The sequence below is a fragment of the Ochotona curzoniae genome, unplaced genomic scaffold (assembly GCF_017591425.1).
Source record: "Ochotona curzoniae isolate NIBS_2020 unplaced genomic scaffold, NIBS_Ocur_1.0 scaffold_3208, whole genome shotgun sequence".
Taxonomy (NCBI): domain Eukaryota; kingdom Metazoa; phylum Chordata; class Mammalia; order Lagomorpha; family Ochotonidae; genus Ochotona; species Ochotona curzoniae.
In genome coordinates, this window is record NW_024467106.1 from 2,317,774 (window position 1) to 2,336,601 (window position 18,828).

The 18,828-nt window shown below is 54.7% G+C and overlaps 1 protein-coding gene across 2 annotated transcripts in view; it reads left to right on the plus strand.

The window, feature by feature from the left end:
- Nucleotides 1–18,828, plus strand: part of AK8 (adenylate kinase 8) — a 124,098-nt gene that overhangs the window by 47,620 nt on the left and 57,650 nt on the right. For both annotated transcript variants that reach the window (XM_040963758.1, XM_040963759.1), the window contains 4 exons: nucleotides 6,960–7,041; nucleotides 7,495–7,566; nucleotides 8,650–8,850; nucleotides 11,210–11,341. In XM_040963758.1, the coding sequence (XP_040819692.1) occupies nucleotides 6,960–7,041; nucleotides 7,495–7,566; nucleotides 8,650–8,850; nucleotides 11,210–11,341 (487 nt within the window). The remainder of the gene's footprint in view (nucleotides 1–6,959; nucleotides 7,042–7,494; nucleotides 7,567–8,649; nucleotides 8,851–11,209; nucleotides 11,342–18,828) is intronic.

Consider the following 18,828-nt stretch of genomic DNA (forward strand, 5'->3'; position numbering starts at 1 on the left):
ATTGCCCCCGAGGGAGGAGCGACTCTAACCAGGCTCACCCCAGCCGTCCCGCTCTCCTTGCTGGGGCTGTCCTGGAAGGAGCAGACTTGTGCTGTTGGGGGCTAAGGAGCTCATGGAGCTGGTTAGGCTGAGCAGTGGCGGGAACTGGGCTTGCAGCCACAGCAGAAGCACAGGCTGAACTTTTGACCCTGAAAGACACCTGAGTTGGACTCAGCTGTGTGAACTGAGCAGAACTAGGCTCAGCTGTATGCAACTGCTTGGCCAAACGGCTTTGCAGGGAAGTATATAAGACGAGGTGGAGGAGTAATGAAGCGATGGAGAGACAATGGTGAGACGCTCATGCCATCACTGGTCTCCTGTCGGTGCTTCATCCCCAGACCCTCTCCCTGTCCACGTTACTGGCTCTGCTGGCCGGAGCACTGTGCCACCCAAGGTGAATTTCAATGTCCTGAGTGCATGTCTGAAGGGCCTGGGCAGGGCAGTGCTTCTCCTGCTGGACGCCTGTGGTCTCTGATTTCCCGGCTTGGACATCACCTGGGTGTGGGCATCCGGCCTGGCAGGTAAGACACCATGGTCCCAGTGGACTAAGGGTTCAGGCCCCGGGCCTGGCTCCCTGCTCCTGCCAGTGCAGAACTGGGAGACAGCGGCAGTGGTGTGGGGACAGGAGAGCTGCCGTCTGCGGTCCTGGTGACAGGCGGCCAGGGGCATTCGGCGAGTGAGCCTACAGTGAGAACTAACTCTGCCTTTCAAGAAAAAGGCAAGAACAATAAAAAACAACACTTACTCCCGCCCTCCTATTACAGGCCAAGTCCAGTGCCTTGCACGAGGCCAGGTGGCCAATCGGGAGGAGCAGTAAGGTCCCAGGGTTGGCTACTGCAGGGGGGCAGGGGACAGTTGTGGCTGAGTTGTGCCCCCCCCCCCCAGGAGGAAGCCAGAACTCAGGCCCAACTCCCTGGGCTTTCCAAGCATGGGGGCCTGGCGCAGTGCACAGGCCGCCACCTAGACGGGGAGTGAAGGGATTTTTTTTTTTTTCTCATTAAACTTTGTTTTAATGGGTCTCAAAATTCTGTGACAGATTTTTGGTCAAGTTGTTTCCATTAAAAAGTATTGATTTTAAAAACTAATAACTTAAAACTGCCACACAAAAAAATGGTCCACAAAACATTTTCCTTTCCTTCTGAAGGTTTTACGATGCATTGTTATCATTAACCAGTCTTTTACTATTAAACTTAAATGGCCAATTGAGACAAACAGTTCTGAGACCGTTCTTCCACCACTGATTAAGACTGGGGTGGCAGGTGTTAGGGATAATATTCATTTAGCCTTCTGAGCTTTCTGGGCAGACTTGGTGACCTTGCCGGCTCCACCAGCCTTCTTGTCCACTGCTTTGATGACACCGACGGCAACTGTCTGCCTCATGTCACGGACAGCGAAACGACCCAGAGGAGGATAGTCAGAGAAGCTTTCGACACACATGGGCTTGCCAGGGACCATGTCAACAATGGCAGCCACTACCTGAGGTGCCAGCATCGCTCGGAGTCCCAGCCATGCCTGGGAGAGGCAGCAGAGGTCGGCCCGAGCACCCACATGGGAAACCCACGATGGAGTTCCAGACTCCTGACTTTGGCCTGGCTCAGCCCTGGTGGTTGCGGTCATTGGTGGAGTGAACCAGAAGGTAGATCGCAGTCTCTCCCTTTCTCTCCATGTTACCTTCTCTCTGTTACTCTGCATTTCAAATGAACAAATAACTCACTTAAAAAAAAAAAATAGAGAGAGGGAGGCAGGCAGGAAGAATGAAAGGGGAGGGAGGAAGAGAGGCAGGTCCTGGAACATGTGCTGCGAACCACAGAATATTTCATAAGGTGACAGCAGTGGGCTGATCTTGGGCCTGTGCCTGTTCCAGTTCAGAGGCCAATCCAAGTGCATCTGGTCAACCGAATGCAACGCTTGGGCGTCACATCCCTCCTTGGGCCTGAGAGGAACCTGCCCCACGTGTAGCTCAGAGGGCCTCGGAGCCAGGAGCCAGATGCCAGATTGGGGCCAGGTGTGTGTGCATGTTAGGATTCGGGGACTGTGCTGACCCAGGAAGTGCCCGGGCGCAGGCCTGCGGGGGACAGAGGAGGAAGCGAAGGGCAGCGCATCAAAAAGGCAGAAGCCCAGAGGGCAGCAGTGGTCCCCGCTCGCGTTCACTAATTGCACTTTCACAGCAGTGGCGAGGGCCAGGGAGGCCCATGTTCACACAAAGCAGGACGGCCTGGGCCGCGGCAGCCGCGCTCTGCCGGCTCCCTGGGCTGGCTGGCTGCCGCTCTTTCCTCCCTCCTCCCCCCATTTTTTTTCATCTGTGACATCTGCTCAGTGCTTGTCCCCCGTGTGATCCCTCACCCCTCGCAGCTGTGCAGACCCCTGGCTCCACGCTGGTGCCTGGCGTGCCCTGAGCATACGGCCTTTTTGATGTGTGATAAAACAGAACCAAGCCACGGGGGTACGGCGAGCGGAGGCATCAGAATATCAATTAACCTGCTCGGAAGAAAGCCTCAGCCCCCGAGTGGGAGAGGCATCTCACTGAAGTGTCAGGGAGGCGGATAATGTATTCTAATTAGCGAGTGACGGATGCCCCCACGTCCAGCCACTCCCAGACTCCGGACTCTCCAACCCGTGCCCCACAGGGCGGCACTGTGTGTCCCAGTGTCCCCAGCAGCGGCCACATGCTGTTGGCTGATCACCTGCACCTCGGGGATTTGTAGCCGCCGAAGTGTTCTCGGCCGACATTGCCGCACCCAAAAAAGGGCTGTCCATTTTGCAACAGGACAAAACACCCCCGTCGGCACGAGGGCTGTGGAACCAAGATCCACCTTGCGGATGCCCTGGGACCCCGCAGAGGTCTTGTTCCATACGTTGACCCTTCCAGGTGGATCAGCCAGGACCTGTGCAGGGCTGGTGTCGGCACGGCTGCCTTGCTGCGGAGCGTGGAACTTTGCCAGTGGTTCGTGGGGGAACCTTGTTTCTTGGGTTTGGAGAGGGGAGGCGTTGTGCTACCCCTTCCCCAAGTGACAAAGAGCATGGTCAGAGTAGGTGGACTGGGGTTCATTCCAGGGCACCCAGCCTCTCCTCTCTCAAAATCTCACACCCGCGCCAGAACCACACACGCACGAGGCCAGGCCAATTAGCAGGAATGTTCCTCATTTTGCTGCACTTTTCCGGCGTAATTGGAAGTCCTGCTTTCTCCAGCAAGAAGTCAGTGCAACTTGTTCCCCTGAATAGTTCTAAAAGCGTCGGCCCACATGCTGCTATCAGCTGCAGATTCATGGGCGAGATGATAATGACTGCTCCATGATGCAATATTAAAACCAAAGGTCTCCTCTCAGAGCTGAGCCAAGTCGGCGCTGCAGCCTTCTCCCGGCTTCAAAAGGGAACTCGGCACAGAATCACCCGTCCACAGACCCGGGGAGGCAGTCCGTGGGCTCCCGCTCACTCATTCCTCCAAATCAGCAAAAAGAAAAAAAGGAGGGGGCAGTGATTTAGCCAAAGGTCAGCAGCTGTTGGTGGGATCTCCGGAGCTGTGAGTGGGGTGTGCTCCCACACCCCATGTACCACCTTCCGGGTGCTAAACAGCACTGGGCTGCCTGTGTCAAGGGCTGGAGGGAGCCAAAGGCTGTTGGCGGTTTCCGTGTCTGCTTCATTAGCTGTAGAGACCAGCGGTTCCACGGCTGGCTTTCCCGTATAATTTAATAAATTAATGAAAGCCTGCCTGATTTTTTTCCCCAACGTCCTTTATGCTGTAAATTTGTTTAGCCTGTTTTTTGTTTTTATTTTTTCTTTGACTGTTGGTGGAAGCTGTAGGGACCTAAATATTTTAATACTGAAGAAATGTGGGCTTTTTGTTAGGCTCTGTTTTTAAAGAAATGTGTTGTCCTCATGCCCTGAGCGCCCATGGGTTCTATCCACCAGGGTGGGTCTGGGGGGTGAGTGACCCCGAGTCTCAGTTCACATGTCTGGGTCCACGCATTGACCCCGGACACTCTGGGTTCTCGTGACGACTGAGTGGGAAGGCTCTGCAGGAGGGGAAGGTCCTCGGGGAGCCAGCGCTGGAAGCCTGAGAGGCAGCCTGACCCGGCTGTGCCAGAAGCCTGACTTTGTGCCTGGCTTCCACGTCTGGCTTCACAGAGTGACTGAATCATGCCTAAAGCATTAAACTGTGTGTGTGCGCGTGCGTGTGTGTCTTAACTGTACTCATGAGGCTTGACCTTAGAAATTGCATGATGCACACACTGCCAAGGGGCACAACAAGCAATCGAGGCGGAAGGGAAGGCGAGGTCATGAACTTGCTGCTCTAACAATGTCAGGTCACTTTGATGAATCGGCATGTTCCAAAATTCATGGAGAATTTCGATTGTGGAGCTTGACAGAATAACTTTTTCTTGCCAGGTAGGATGAGCTTTGAGAAGAGGAGGAGTGTGTGTATCCTGTTGGGTCTAACAAGAAACCATCAGCAATCCTAGTCTAAATAGTTAAAAATAATTCAGCGACTTGTGAAAGGATGAGCCGCAGGCGACATCGCGCCAACATTTACGCTGTGACGTAGAAGAGGGAAGGGAGGGCTGGGTTGTTTTGAAAATAGGGTTGGGACGACTGGTAAGCAATCAAGAGACGGACAAGCCGGTAGCCCCCCCGCGCAGTCACACACGCACACACTCTGTTCACACAATGGGATATGCTCTTTCTACTATGTAAGTGTAAAAAGTGAAGCTGGACTGACTGGGAGGGTGGCTCAGCACACTAAGTGGCTGCTTTGCCTATATGCCGTGTCGGAGGTACCTGGTTCAAGTCCCAGCTACTGTGCACTTGTCCTCCAGCCTCCTGCTGATGCCCCATGACAGCCCAAGGCCATGAGTCCCCTCTACTCACGCAGAAGCTTCCGGCTTTGGACCAGCCAAGCCCTGGCCATTGCACGCATCTGGGGAGTGAGCCAGCAGATGGAAGATTCCCTCTCCTTCTCTCCCATTCTTCTTTCAAATAAATATCTTTATTTTTTAAATGTGAGATGACACAATTTATAACCAAAATCCAAAGAATCCCAAGAGGAAAGCAGTCATGGAATTGACCCCCTCCCAGTCTGCTATGGTAAAAGCAGAAATGAAAAGGCCACACACAAATGCCAGAGAATGCTAGCATGTTGTTAATATGTAAAGAGTGCCTGTAGGTGAAAGGGTGGGGTCCCAGGGGGAACGTGGCTAGACGGCGTGAGCAGGCCTCTGATGACGGCACATTGACACGGCCTGCAGAGACGGAACGGGCTGGACCTCACCAGTCACAACGCTCAATTACAGGAGGCCTGGGCAGAGAATTTCCCAAGTACATGCCCTGCGTGCTCAGAGACCAAGGGAGCGCTGGGCTGTGGGATTCGTAAACTGGCCAGGCAGTTCTGAGAGTGCTGGCACAAAATGTTATCCAAAAACCCAAAAGAAGGTATCAGCTCTTAAAAGTCCGTCTTGGGGGTATCCGACATGCATCAAAATGAATGTTGAGTTTTTTCCTGTACCACTTGGGGGAAGCTGGAGTCAGACCTGCATGAGCAACGAAGCAGGGTGAGTGGCATTCTCACAGCTGGCTTCGTGCGATGCTGGGCAGCATGGAGCCTCCCGGAGAGGAGCGTCCTGCAGCCCAGGGACGTGCTCCTGGGTCACAGATCACAGACGGTGATGGGTGGTGCATCTCCTGCCCCCCGGCCCTTGCGAGACACTCTGCCCGGGCCTCCTGTCTGACAAGGGACACATCAGGGTCTGGCTGTCATCTTTGCTTTTTTTTGGGGGGGTGTAATTTCCATGCAGTGTGCAGTGACCCCCTGTTACTGTCACTTTGGATTTAGAGTCCATGGCATGTTGGGTGTCTGCAGCAGTTTTGTCCGTGTCCCACTGGAGCGCGGCTCTGCTCCCAGTCCCCGCTTCCTGCTGGCACACGCCTGTAAGGCAGCAGGTGGTGGCTGCAGTGCGCGGTCCCTGCGCGGCTCCCGGCTTCCGTTTGGCCCAGCCCTGCTCTTATGGACACCTGGGGAGCGGACCAGCAGATCTGTCTTCATCTCTACCTTTCAAATAAAGTCAGTTTTTTAAATACTGAAAGCTACTCCAAGTACACCTTCCAAGCCAGTGTTCTGGCTGTGCCGAGGGGCTTCAGCCTTGCCGTGGAGTAGTGCCACAGCGGAAGCCCTAGCCCAGGGCTGATGTTCCTTAGTGTTTGGATCCCAATGATTCCAAGCAGCAGGAATCCCAGATCTTAGAAACTGTGTTTAGGACATAACCCGACACGTGGAAAGAGCCAATGCGTGATTTATGGCAGTGGAAATTTGTAGTAGTCGTGGCACGTGGCTAAGTGGCACGTGGATGCGTTCGGATGTTACCCAGGCACAGACGTAGGAAAAGACGTCCGACAAGTCTGATGTTTGATGGGAGAAATCCAGATGTAAGATGTGTATGTTATGATGTCACCGGAAGCATGGGATGTGGGAGGGGCTAATCAACCTGACAGGAGTTCCTCTTAAAGGTTTCAGTCTTTTTTTTTTTTGCAATTGTGTGTGTTTTTTTAAAAGATTTATTTATTTTTTTGGAAAGGCAGATATACAGAGAGGAGGAGAGACAGAAAGGAAGATCTTCTGTCCGATGGTTCACTCCCCCAGTGACCACAATGGCCAGAGCTGAGCCAACCCAAAAGCCAGGAGCTCTTCTGGGTCTCCCACATGGGTCCCAAGGATTTGGGTCGTCCTCGACTGCTTTCCTGGGCCACAAGCAGGGAGCTGGATGGGAAGTGGAGCTGCCGGGATTAGAACTGGTGACCATATGGGATCCTAGTGTGTGCAACGTGAGAACTTTAACCGCTGTACTATTGCACTGGGCCCAACTGTTGTGTTTTTTTAAGGATGAATTTTAGTAACCCTAACCTTGAGCACCTCTCCTCTGCTCTGCCAGGGCTGGGTGCTGGACGGCATTCCGGAGTCACGCGAGCAGGCTCTGATGATCCAGACACTGGGCATTGCTCCCCGACATGTCAGTGAGTAGCTCCCAGGGTCGGAGGGTGGGGGTTCCCACCACAACTGCAGCCCCAGGTCGGTGAGGGGGGTGGCACTTCTGCAGGCCCACCCTCAGTCCAGGCACCCTCCAAGATGACAAGCGCCACTGTATTCCTCATAAAGCTGAATATGGAGTTTTGATTTTGCCCTGGTGGTTCCTTGTGCCAAGCCCCTCCCTCATATTGGTGACACTCCCTCCGGAAATCATGCGACTCATTGTCGGAAGCGTGCGTGTACAAGGCTGGTCTCCCTGGTGCTATTTCAAGTGGTGAGGGCCACTGGCTGTGGGGATGCTCGTGCTCGGGCCTTGCACACCCTGGGATTGGCTTTGGTCCAGGGATGACCCTGTTTCTGGGGATTCACGGAGAGAAGCTGGGCACTTGTGGCGTCGTCCAACAGCCCAGCCTCCCTGGCCTTGCTCCTTTTTTGCCCAGTCGTGCTGAATGCTCCAGACATGGTCCTGATCGAGAGAAACCTGGGGAAGAGAATCGACCCTCAAACTGGAGGTACGGCTGTCCTCTGACCCCCTGCTGTTCACAGAGCACCTGCAGGATATGGGCCAGGCTGGCGACTTTCAGCTGCCACCACCAGGGGCTGAGCTGAAAACTGCTGGCCAGTGATATGTTCCAGTAGATGGCAAAACGGGATCCTGTGGGGGGTGAGTGCAGGGCCATATGGGGTCGGGCTGTCACTCCTGGGTGCTGAGTCTGTCTCCCGGTGCAGCACCATGCGCAGGAACCCAGGATGTGTCTCCAACTCCTTGGGAGAAAGTGTGCGCACTGCACACTCTTGTTCTCGGGCACAGAGGAACAAAGCAGGAGCTTTGTCTGGAAGGGTGAGTCAGCAGGTGCTGCCAGGGGCTGGGGCGAGGCAGGGCAGGGAGCAGCCCCTCCAGTGAGGCCTGGAGGACTAGGCATTTCAGCAGGGAGAGCCCCGACCTCCTGGACTCTGACCCGGGGGGGCTTGTGTATTCCTAGCTCGGCCCCTTTTCAGTAGTCGGACTCGATTCTCTCATCTGGAAATGAAAATGTCACGGCCTGACTTGCGGCAGGATTGCTGGGAGGGGGACAGAGCCACACACACGCTGGCCTCAGGCTGGGCCATTACCATCATCACTGTTGCTCCTGTGTGACAGTGGAATTGATGCTGAAGTTCTGCAGGAGTGTGATCCTTGCTACAGCATTACCTTGCTTGTGCTGGGCTGTGACTGGTGTGTTGCTACCACAGCTGTGTGTTACAGTTGCTAGCATGCTAGGCTCCCACTGTAGTATGTTATTGTTACTATAATGTTATTGTTGCTAGATTGAATGGTTGCTACAGTAGTGAACTGTTATTACTACAGGGTGTAATATTGTTACTACAGTAATGTGCCACTGTTACTTTGGTCAGTGATGTGTTACTGCTACAAGTAGCAGTACTAATAAGAGTAGGCCCAGAGCCAGAGCTGCCCTTGACCCTGCTGGGCCTGTCTCGGTCAGCCGGGCCTCTGGGGTCCGCTGGCTTTGGCCCCAGAGCACCCAGCAGGTGCAGGTGGGGTCACCATGGGCTCCCGGGGCCAGCTTCCTCTACCCATGATCCCCTCTCTGTAGAGATTTACCACACCACCTTTGACTGGCCCCCCGAAACGGAGACCCAGGATCGCCTAGTGATCCCAGAGGGCATCTCGGAGGTGGAGACGGCCCAGAAGCTGCTGGACTACCACAGGGGCATCATCAGGATCCTCCCGTCATACCCCAAGATCCTGAAGACCATCAGCGCTGACCAGCCGTGTGTGGACGTCTTCTGCCAGGGTGAGCCCCCAGGACCTCTGGTCACCTCTGCCTCCCCTCTCTAGCAGCTGGCAGCCACTGGGGCCCAACGGTCAAGCCTTGCTCGGCGTCCATGGCCGCTCGGCACAGTGGGTGGAGCTGCCCGAATTGGGGCCTTTCTTCCCCACGTGTTCCTCCTCCTGACGGGGAGGGGCTCCCAGCCGTCCCTGGCCTCCCCGTCCACCCTCCGCATGGGCACCTGCAGCCCACACTGCAGGGTCCAGTCCAGGGTGGCCGCTCATGTTCCAGCGGCTCGGCATCTGGAAAGAGGTTTTTAGCTGTGAGCCCTGCGATCTTAAGATCCACAACATTTGTCTGACGCTGTGATTTGGAATTTATGCATTAATTACTTCCAAATCACTTAATTAAATTTAAAAGTTCATGTGATCGTTCATAAAGAATTCATGCCTGGAATTGTAAATAAAAATGTGAGTATCTGAATATTAATTATTATTAATTAATAATGCAGAGAGATAAATTGAAAATGGGGCTGCAGAATTCTCTCAATATTTTTTTCTTTTTTTTTTCTTTTTTTAAAAAACCAAATCTCCCTGCAGTGCAGCCACCAACTGCAGATTTCTAGAAAGAATAATTGGATGTGGAGGCCGTCTGGGGGATCATTACTTCTAATTAACTTGGTTATTTACTGTGAATTAAGTAGCATGTGTAGCGGGCTGCTCGCTTTCGGGTGCACGGGATCGTGGAAGGGCCAGGGATGGAGACACTTTTCCTTGGCCATTTCTGCTTCCGGGGGGCTCCTCACACTGGGGTGCGCTGGGCTGGGGAGGATCGTGCTGAGAGACACACCTGGAAAACGGGGCAGGTGGACACATGCGTCCCGGATGGCTGGGACAAAGAGAGGCGATGATGCCTGAAGAATGCTTAGCCTGGCGGTCAGCACGCAGTGAGGGTGAGAGCACACAGCAATTGCGACTCACCTGGGCCTTTTGAAAGAAATTTTCCTTTACTTTTATTGGAAGGGCAGAGTTAGAGTAAGGAGGAACAGGCAGATTTTCCACCTGTTAGTTCACCCTCTTAATGGCTCCAATGCCTGCAGCTGAGCTGATCCGAAGCCAGGAGCTTCTTCTGGGTCTCCCACGTGGGTGCAGGAACCCAAATACTTCAGCTGTCCTCCACTGCTTTTCCAGGTCACAAGCAGAGAGCTGGGTGGGAAACGGAGCAGCTGGGACTTGAACCGCTGCCCATATGGGAGACCAACAGCACAAGCAGAGACTTAGCCTACTATGCCACCATTCTTGGTCTTTGAGTTTTCCTAAAGAGCTACTGTAATCGAACCATCCGTCGCACTGGAGAATCCATTGGCGATTGCGGAGTTCGGACAGTTTGCAACTCGACCTATCCCGGAGCTTCTCGTTAGGAACAAGTTAGCTCCTGGGCTGACCTCTGGCCCAGTCTGAAAACAGTTTTGGTTGTCGCAGCCTGAGGACCTGCCATGCCACTGGCAACCAGTGGGATGACCAGGGGTGCTTCTTGACACCCACAAAGGAACCACCTGGACCCAAACATCAGGGCCGCCCCGGTTGAGAAACGTGCCCCATGCCTCTGGACCATTCTAGGAGAGTGTGTCTTCAGCCTCAGGCCTAGGAGAGTCGCCTGGAAGACGGGGCAGGGGCAGGTCGGCAGGAAGCTGGGAGGCCTGGCTCGTGCCTGGCTCAGCAGGGAAGTGGCTGGGTTTGATATTCAGTGGCTTAGCAGCATCCGGTGCCTGCCATGACCCGGGTCCTCTCACACTGGGAGATGCTCACCTGTGTCTCCCACTTCTGCCCATCAAATGCCAAGGAGCCCCTGGTCCCCGACAAGCTGTGGTGACCCATGAGACTCACTGGAGCGTGGTGGCACACACACTCCTCCACCACCAGCTCCCCTGGGGCAGGGGCTGGGGGGGGGGTGCCTCTCGGCTGGAGGCATGTATCAAGGCCACTGCCTGATGCAGGGGTGCACCCAGCAGGACACTGGCATGTACCTCCCCTGGGAGACCAGCCCGATCCCCCACCCTCAGGTTAGGGACTTAGAAACCTCCCACCCCAGCAGTACCTGCTCCCCACCCGGCCCAGCTACACTGCACAGGAGTGCGGCTGCCTGCACGTGGGTCCCAGCGCGCAGGCAGTACCTCCAGGATCTCACTGCTCCTGCTGCCTGCCCACCCTGGTACCCTGGGCCTGACCCCCCAATCCTTGCCCTGCAGCTTCACCCTCAGCCGCTTGGCTTTGCTGTCAGAGACAGAAATAATGACTGCCCTTCAGAAGAGCCCTTGCAGGAGGCGCTGGCCTCTGTTCCTTCAGCGCCCCGGGCTTCTGACCCTCGCATCTTGTCTTTCCAGCTCTGACCTACGTCCAAACCCACCATCGATCCAACGCCCCGTTCACCCCCAGGGTGCTGCTGTGCGGACCCGTGGGCAGCGGGAAGAGCCTGCAGGCCGCCCTCCTGGCCCAGAAGTACGGCCTCGCCAACAGTGAGTGCAGCACACGGCCCTGCCTTCTGCCCTCCCAAGCTCTCTCCCTGCACGAGGCGAGGGGGTGGGGAGAACACCGCTGTGCCGCCTGCTCTTAGTAATGTGCGCTCAGTCCCTCCTCGCAGGGGGGGTGATGTTTTCCTCCTGGAGAAAGTATCAGACACACACACACACACACACACACACACACACACACACACACACACACGCCAATTGCCTCGGCATCCCCTAGCGCTGGGGCGGGTTTCCGTGCGCCCCTGTGTCATCAAGACCCTGGCCTGTGGCCCCTCGGCCCCTAGCGCCCCGCCCCGCTCCTGCAGCCTGAGGAGCCACTGTGGGTTTACCTGGTCTGGTCTGCATGTTGACAGGCAAACACGGTTTCTGAACCAACCGCAGATCGACTTCTCAGTCTGCACGGGTTCCATAAATATTTCACCAGCAGGCGAGGAGATGCTGAAATCAACCTCGCAGGTCCGCCCGGGGGTGGTCCCAGGTGGTCTCGGCTGCTGGCCCGTGTTCAGGAAGATAAAGGCCAGAAGCAGAAGCCGAGCCACAGTGCAGAGGCGCAGGGGGTGACAGACACCGACTCCCTCCCTGCTGGCCGTCCACCTGGGCAGCCTCCGCCAGGGCACCCACAGAACTGAGGCCTGCACCTCGAAGTGAGTGTGCGAACACATAGCATGCTAAGACTCGCTCAGCACACACTACGGGGACACAGGAGGACACCCCCTAAAGCTGGAGGGAAAATGGCATTCAAAACATGAGTTTATTTTGAAACAAAAAAAGGGTTTTGAAATCCACACATTTTTTTTTTTAATAACATGCATTTCCATATGTCATGGTAAAAGCTTTTTGCACCTTATTTTTTTTTTTTCAATAGAACAGGCTTACTCGTATGAGTTTGCCGGGCTAAAGCTGGAAGTGAGGCCTTCATCTGGGGCTCCCGTGTGGGTGGGCTGGGTCTGCCGCTGCCTGCTGGGCTCTGGGTTTGCAAGCAGCTGTGGCCAGCGGCCAGGAGTTGAAACCGCTTCTCTGATACGGACTGTGGTGTCTGTCTCGGCCAGGCTACACACCTGCCCCTCGTAGTGGTCATTCCAGCTTCTGCCAAGCTGCGGAAGTTCAAATGTGAGCTATGGAAAAGCTATGCATGGGTTTCCAAAGCTTTTGCACCAAATAAGCCCATCTTTTAATTTCGTTTCCACAAACAATCAGAAGCCCCTTGGTGTATATGCAAATAGCATGCTCAAGTTGTGAATAAAAATGTTTTTCGCTTAGATCTACTCCAACTGTAGATTCCAGAGTCACTAAGATTGGTCAGGAAACGCACGTAAACATTACACTCACACAGTGAACACAGAGGCACGACAGTGTGGGGGTGGGGAAAGCCCTGTGCACAGTAGGGTGGGAATGCTCTTCCTTGCACGGGTAAAAGTCGAAACATTCAAAAAATTCCTTCTCCTGGGCTCACCGCAATAGCCTAGTGGTTAAAGTCCTCGCCTTGCTTGGGCTGGGATCTCATATGGGCTGGGATCCATGTCCCGGCTGCTCCATTTCCCTCCCAGCTCCCTACTTGGGGCCTGGAGAAACAGTCGTGGATGGCCCAAAGCCTTGGGACCCTGTATCCGCATGGGAGACCCAGAAGAAGCTCCTGGCTTCAGATCAGCTCAGCTCCAGCTGTTGTGGCCAAGTGGGGAGTGAGCCAGTAGAAGGAAGATCTTTGTCTCTGTCTCTCCTTCCCTCTGTAAATCTGACTTTCCAATTAAATAAATAAATCTTTAAAAAATTCCTTCTCCTCTTGATTTTACCTGTTAAGACTGAGACTCAGGTCAGGGCTGACAGCATAGTGGGTTAAACTGCCACATCCACTTCTGATCCAGTTTTTTGCTAAATGTGCCTTGGAAAGCAGCAGAAGACGGCTCGAGTCCTGGGGATGCAGCCACCCACAGGGGAGCCCAGAAAAATCTTGTGGCTTCCACCTGGCCCAGCTCCAGTCCTTGTGGGGTAAACCAGTCCACGGAAGATCTCTGCCTCTGTCTTCTGAATAAATAGATGATATTTTAAAAGAAGAATGAGGCTCAGTTTCCAGCAGTGGGTGCAGACGCCTTCCCTGCTGGTGCCCATTGCAGCCCGTCCTACCAGCAGTGGGTGCAGACGCCTTCCCTGCTGGTGCCCGTTGCAGCCCGTCCTACCAGCAGTGGGTGCAGACGCCTTCCCTGCTGGTGCCCGTTGCAGCCCGTCCTACCAGCAGTGGGTGCAGACGCCTTCCCTGCTGGTGCCCGTTGCAGCCCGTCCTACCAGCAGTGGGTGCAGACGCCTTCCCTGCTGGTGCCCGTTGCAGCCCGTCCTACCAGCAGTGGGTGCAGACGCCTTCCCTGCTGGTGCCCGTTGCAGCCCGTCCTACCAGCAGTGGGTGCAGACGCCTTCCCTGCTGGTGCCCGTTGCAGCCCGTCCTACCAGCAGTGGGTGCAGACGCCTTCCCTGCTGGTGCCCGTTGCAGCCCGTCCTACCAGCAGTGGACCGGGAACCCACAGCAGAGCCTTCACACAGAAACGGCTGCACTGGAGTCCTCCACTGGACTCTGTGTGCTAGGACTGTTTTATTTATTCGAAAGGCTGAGTTAGAGAAAAAGAGAGATCTTCCACTTACTGATTCATTCCTCAAGTGGGTACAGTAACTAGGGCTGCGTAGGTCTGAAACCAGGAGCCAAGAGCATCTCCTGGACCCCCCACATGGGTGCAGGGCCCCGGGCACATGGCTCACGTAGGGAGCTGGACTAGCACTGGCGCCCATGCACAACGCTGGTGGCCCAACCTGCTCTGGGCTGTTTTGCTTTTACAATCACTTTCATTCACGATAGTTTTTGCTTGTTTGTTTTTAAAAATTTAAATGGTTTTCAGGGCACCAATCATGAAGAGAAAAAAAATTACCTGGCCAGAGGCTGGATCTCCCTCCCACCCCTAAATGCAAATAGAAAAATTCAGGGCTGTGTTTACCGTGTAGGGGAGCAGCTGTCTGGGACTTGCAGTGGTGGAGCAGGGAGCCTGACTGGGGACATGTCCACTCCGCTGTGCACACATGCAACTTGGTGTCAAAGTGAACGGTCGGGTGCAGGGGGGCGCTCTGCCCCGCTGTGGCCCCACCTGATGCACAAGGTCCCACCTCCGCGCCCACCTCCTTCGTCCGCATGCGCAGTAGGTGGCCGGAGTCACCGCCTTCTGAGGATTAAAACTCCAGCCACACAGACCCTTGTGCCCTGGCCTCTCTGCTCGGGGTCTGGTGCCTGGCAGCCTTCCCTCAGCAAGCACGGGCAGGAACCGGGGAGGGAGCTGCCGCTGCTTGGACGCATCTGCCACATAAAGCCACTGAACAGAGGAGAGGTGGTTCTAGAGTAAACCAGAAAGCCATCTGACATCCATGATGTCAGGGAGGGATGACCTGGAAGGGCGTTGCCTCGCCTTTGTTTGCTTACAGGTTTATTCATTTGGAAGAGTTACAGAGAGAGAGCGCTTCCATTCACAGATTCACTCTGAATGCCCAAGACATTCAGGGCTGGTCCAGACCAAAGCCAGGAGCCAGTGCCTCCATCCTGGTCTCTCCTTGCATAGTCTTTGGGAAGCATGGAGTGCTGCACCACAGCGTCCAGCTTGCCCTCAGCTTTTTTTTTTTTTTTTAAGATTTATTTATTTTCATTGAAAAGGCAGATATACAGAGAGGAAGATCTTCCGTCCACTGGTTCACTCCCCAAGTAGCTGCAATGGCTGGAGCTGAGCTGATCTGAACCCAGGAACCAGGAACTTCTTCCAGGTCTCCCACACGGGTGCAGGGTCCCAAGGCTTTGGGCCATCCTCGACTGCTTCCCAGGCCACAAGCAGGGAGCTGGATGGGAAGTGGGGCTGCCAGGATTAGAACTGGCACCCATTTGGGATCCCAGTGCACTCAAGGCGAGAACTTTATCCGCTACAATATTGCACCTGCCCTGCTGCCCCCCCCCCCCCGCCCCATTTAAATCTATGTACTATTTGGATGCGTATCACGTCATTTTTAAGTATGCAGAGGTTTTCCCCGATTGTTTCCTTTTTGTTATTGATTTCTAATTCTGTGCTCAGAGGACACGCTCTGTGTGACCCATCCTGGCGGCCTTGGGCAGTGTCTCCGCCTCACTGCGGGCTGTGGCTGCCCTGTGTTTCCTGCACGTGCGTCTCAGTGATTCTGGGTGGTAATTCGCCCATTTTGCCTGCCCCTCCCATTTCCCAGTAGCCGGGGACACACGTCAGATGGCCAGGCCTTGTCCTTTGTTCCCTTTCTCCGCCTCATTTTGGATTCTCTCTTACTGCTTTCAGGTTTGCGATTACAGTCTGATTTTTTCCCCTTTGGGTCTCACACTTTCTGGTTCTGTCTAGCTGGTTCTTTTCTGTCGAGTTTTGCCATCTCCATCATTTAACTATCCTTTCCTTTAAAGTTTTAAACATATTTATAATAATTATTTTCAAGATCTGGTATGATAATTCCACCATCTGGGTCATCTCTTAATCTGTTTCTTTGGAATATTTTCCCTCTTTTCAGGGGTCATTTTTTTAATATATGAAAATTTTTAAAAGATTTATTTATTTTTATTGGAAAGGCAGATATACAGAGAGGAGGAAAGACAGAGAGGAAGATCTTCCGTCCGATGATTCACTCCCCAAGTGGCCGCAACGGCTGGAACTGAGCCAATCCAAAGCCAGGAGCCAGGAGCTTCTTCTGGGTCTCCCACATGGGTGCAGGGTCCCAAGGCTTTGGGCCGTCCTTAACTGCTTTCCCAGGCCACAAGCAGGGAGCTGGATGGGAAGCAGGGCCTCTGGGATTAGAACCGGTGACCATATGGGATCCTGGTGCAAGACAAGGACTTTAACCACTAGGTTATCACGCCAGGCCCTTAATATATAACTTTAAAAGCAAATTTTCAAGATTTATTTGTTTTTATTGGAAAGTCAGATTTGCAGAGAGGAGAAACAGAACTTCCATCCACTGGTTCACTCCCCCAAGTGGCTGCAATTGTCAGAATTTAGCTGATCTGAAGCCAGAAGCCAGGTGCCACCATCCTCACTGCTTGGGGGGCTGTATGGGAAGTGGAGCAGCCGGGATATGAACCAGTGCCTGTATGGGACCCCAGTGTGTTCAAGGCGAGAACTTTAGCCACTAGGCTATGGTGTGGGCCTCACTTTTCTTTTTTTTATTAAGGATTTACTTACTTGAAAGCCTGAGCTACAGAGAGAAAGCGAGACAGAGAGCTGACGGTACACTCCTGGATGGCCGCCGCGATGACCAGGGCTGGGTTACACCAAAACCACGAGCTTCCTCAGGGTCTCTCACGTGGGTGCAGGGGCCCGAGCACTTGGGCCGTCCCCTGCTGCTTTTCCAGGCCATGAGCAGGGAGCAACAGGACTCCAACCAGCACCCAAGGGAAGGGCTGGCATTGTGGGTGGCAGCTCACACACTTGGCCGCAGTTTTGGCCCCTAGGGCTCATACTGGTTTTTTGTTTGTTTGTTTTGTATGTCAAATGCTTTTCCTTTACTGGGCACCATGGTTAGCGTGAGAGTCTGCGTTCTGTAGGTTTTTGGTTTTGTTTTGTTTTTTCTCTGCTTTAAGAACTTTGAGGTATCCGCATTATTTGGTTGCCCATGTCCCATACCTGATGTGCTGCGAGCCAGTCCCACTTCTAAAACAGCTTCCTGCCAGCACGCCTGCGATGGGACGCTGATGGCCCAAGCACATGGGCTCCTGCCGCCCATATAAGAGACCCAGCTGGAGCTTCAGGCTCCTGGTTCAGCCTGGGCTAATTTCAGCTGCTCTGGGCGTTGGGGAGTAAGTCAGGAAATAGAAGCTCTCTCAGCCTCTCTCTCTCTGTGTCGTTCTGCCTTCCAAAATAAATGCAATGTTAAAAGAAATAATTTCGAATTTGGAAGAAGTGGGCTCGCATGGGCAGCACATTTAGCAGAGGCCCAGCTTGCACCTCACTGAGGCCAGTTCTGAGGTTTGAGGGGGCCGGGCTGGAGTGCATTCCCTCTCCCCTCTTGCTGGAGGGAAGCCCCCCAAGTGTGCCCTGAGTGTGGTGCAGGGTACGGGGGCGCGAGGTGTGTGGTGCAAGGTGCATTGTAGGGGTGTGTGGTGCGGGGTACATGGTGCGGGGTGCCGAGTGCGTGGTCATCCTGTGTTCTCAGCTGCAGGTCAGGGATGATGCCAGCATCTTTCACTGGAAGGGAGGGAATTGGGGAGGGGTGGGAGGCCGGGGTCCATCCCCCCACCCGCCTCCCCACTGCTCTGCCAGGCCTGTGGAGTCTCACTCCATGCAACTCAGAGGCTCGGGGGCGGGGGCAGAGGAGGAGCCCCACGCAGGTTCCGAGAGCTCGCTCCCTCCCCTCCTTTCTCAGAGCCTGTGTCTCCTGGTCTCCTAGGCTGTGTTTCCTCCACCTTGGAAGACTGCTCCGCTGGGGCCACCTCCACTCCTGTGGGCTGTGGTTGGAGAGGCGCCCGTGGGCACACATCCCAGGGGAGGTGGGTCTCTCAGCTGGTCCAAGGCTCACAGCTCCGTGCCGTCTGCCCAGTGCCTGCGTCTGCATGTTGTTCTGTTTCGTGGAGTTGCCATGAGGGCGGATCAGCGTGACACCCGCTCCTTTTGCACAGCGGGAATCAGAAGGCAAGCCTGGGCCGGTGTCGCACAGACCCAGCCCCGGCACTCTGGTTCTTCCACCAGCAGCAAGTTACTCCACTGCTTTTGAAGCTCCATTTCCTCATCTAAAAAGCAGTCACTTGTAGTGAGAGCTGCATCGGACACAGTAGATACGGGAAGGTCAACCTCACGAGCCCCACGATGCCGCGCCACATGGGATTAAGTCGCCACTGCTATATGCTTAGACTGTTAGACTCACCCCTGCTGAGGAAGGCGTCTCGGGTCCTGGCCCGGGTCTTATCATCCAGCTCATTTCAGGGTTGCTTTTGAGGGACAGGGGTCTTCGTTATGGGTGGGAACTTTTGAGCCCTGAAAGCAAGGAGACCGAAATCAAACAACTGACACTTGATGAGAATACAGCTTTCACAGTCAAGGGCTTCGGCAGCCTGTACTTATCTACCTGCCCAGCACCCGTCCTCCTGGCCCACGCCAGCCACGGCCCACGCCAGCCACGGCTCGGGGATCCAGGGGCAGGCTGCTGCTCGCTCTGGGCCGGCCTGCAGTGTGCTGCCGCCTCAGGTGCATTTATGCTCTTACAGCCGCCCCTCCCTGCCTCCCCGCCTCCGCAGCGCCTTGCCCCCGGCATGCCATGTGCGTCTTTCAGCTCCCACCCACCCCTGCCCCCGCAATCCAGTGTGGCCGTGAACGCCATCACAGCACCCAATCGGTGCGAGACCTCAACCGGCCCGAGCGGTGGTTCCCGGCAGGGCCCTGCAGCACGGCTTGGCGACAGGTCCCTCCCTCGTTAGTGCCGTGCCCGCCGCTTTCCATTTTTAA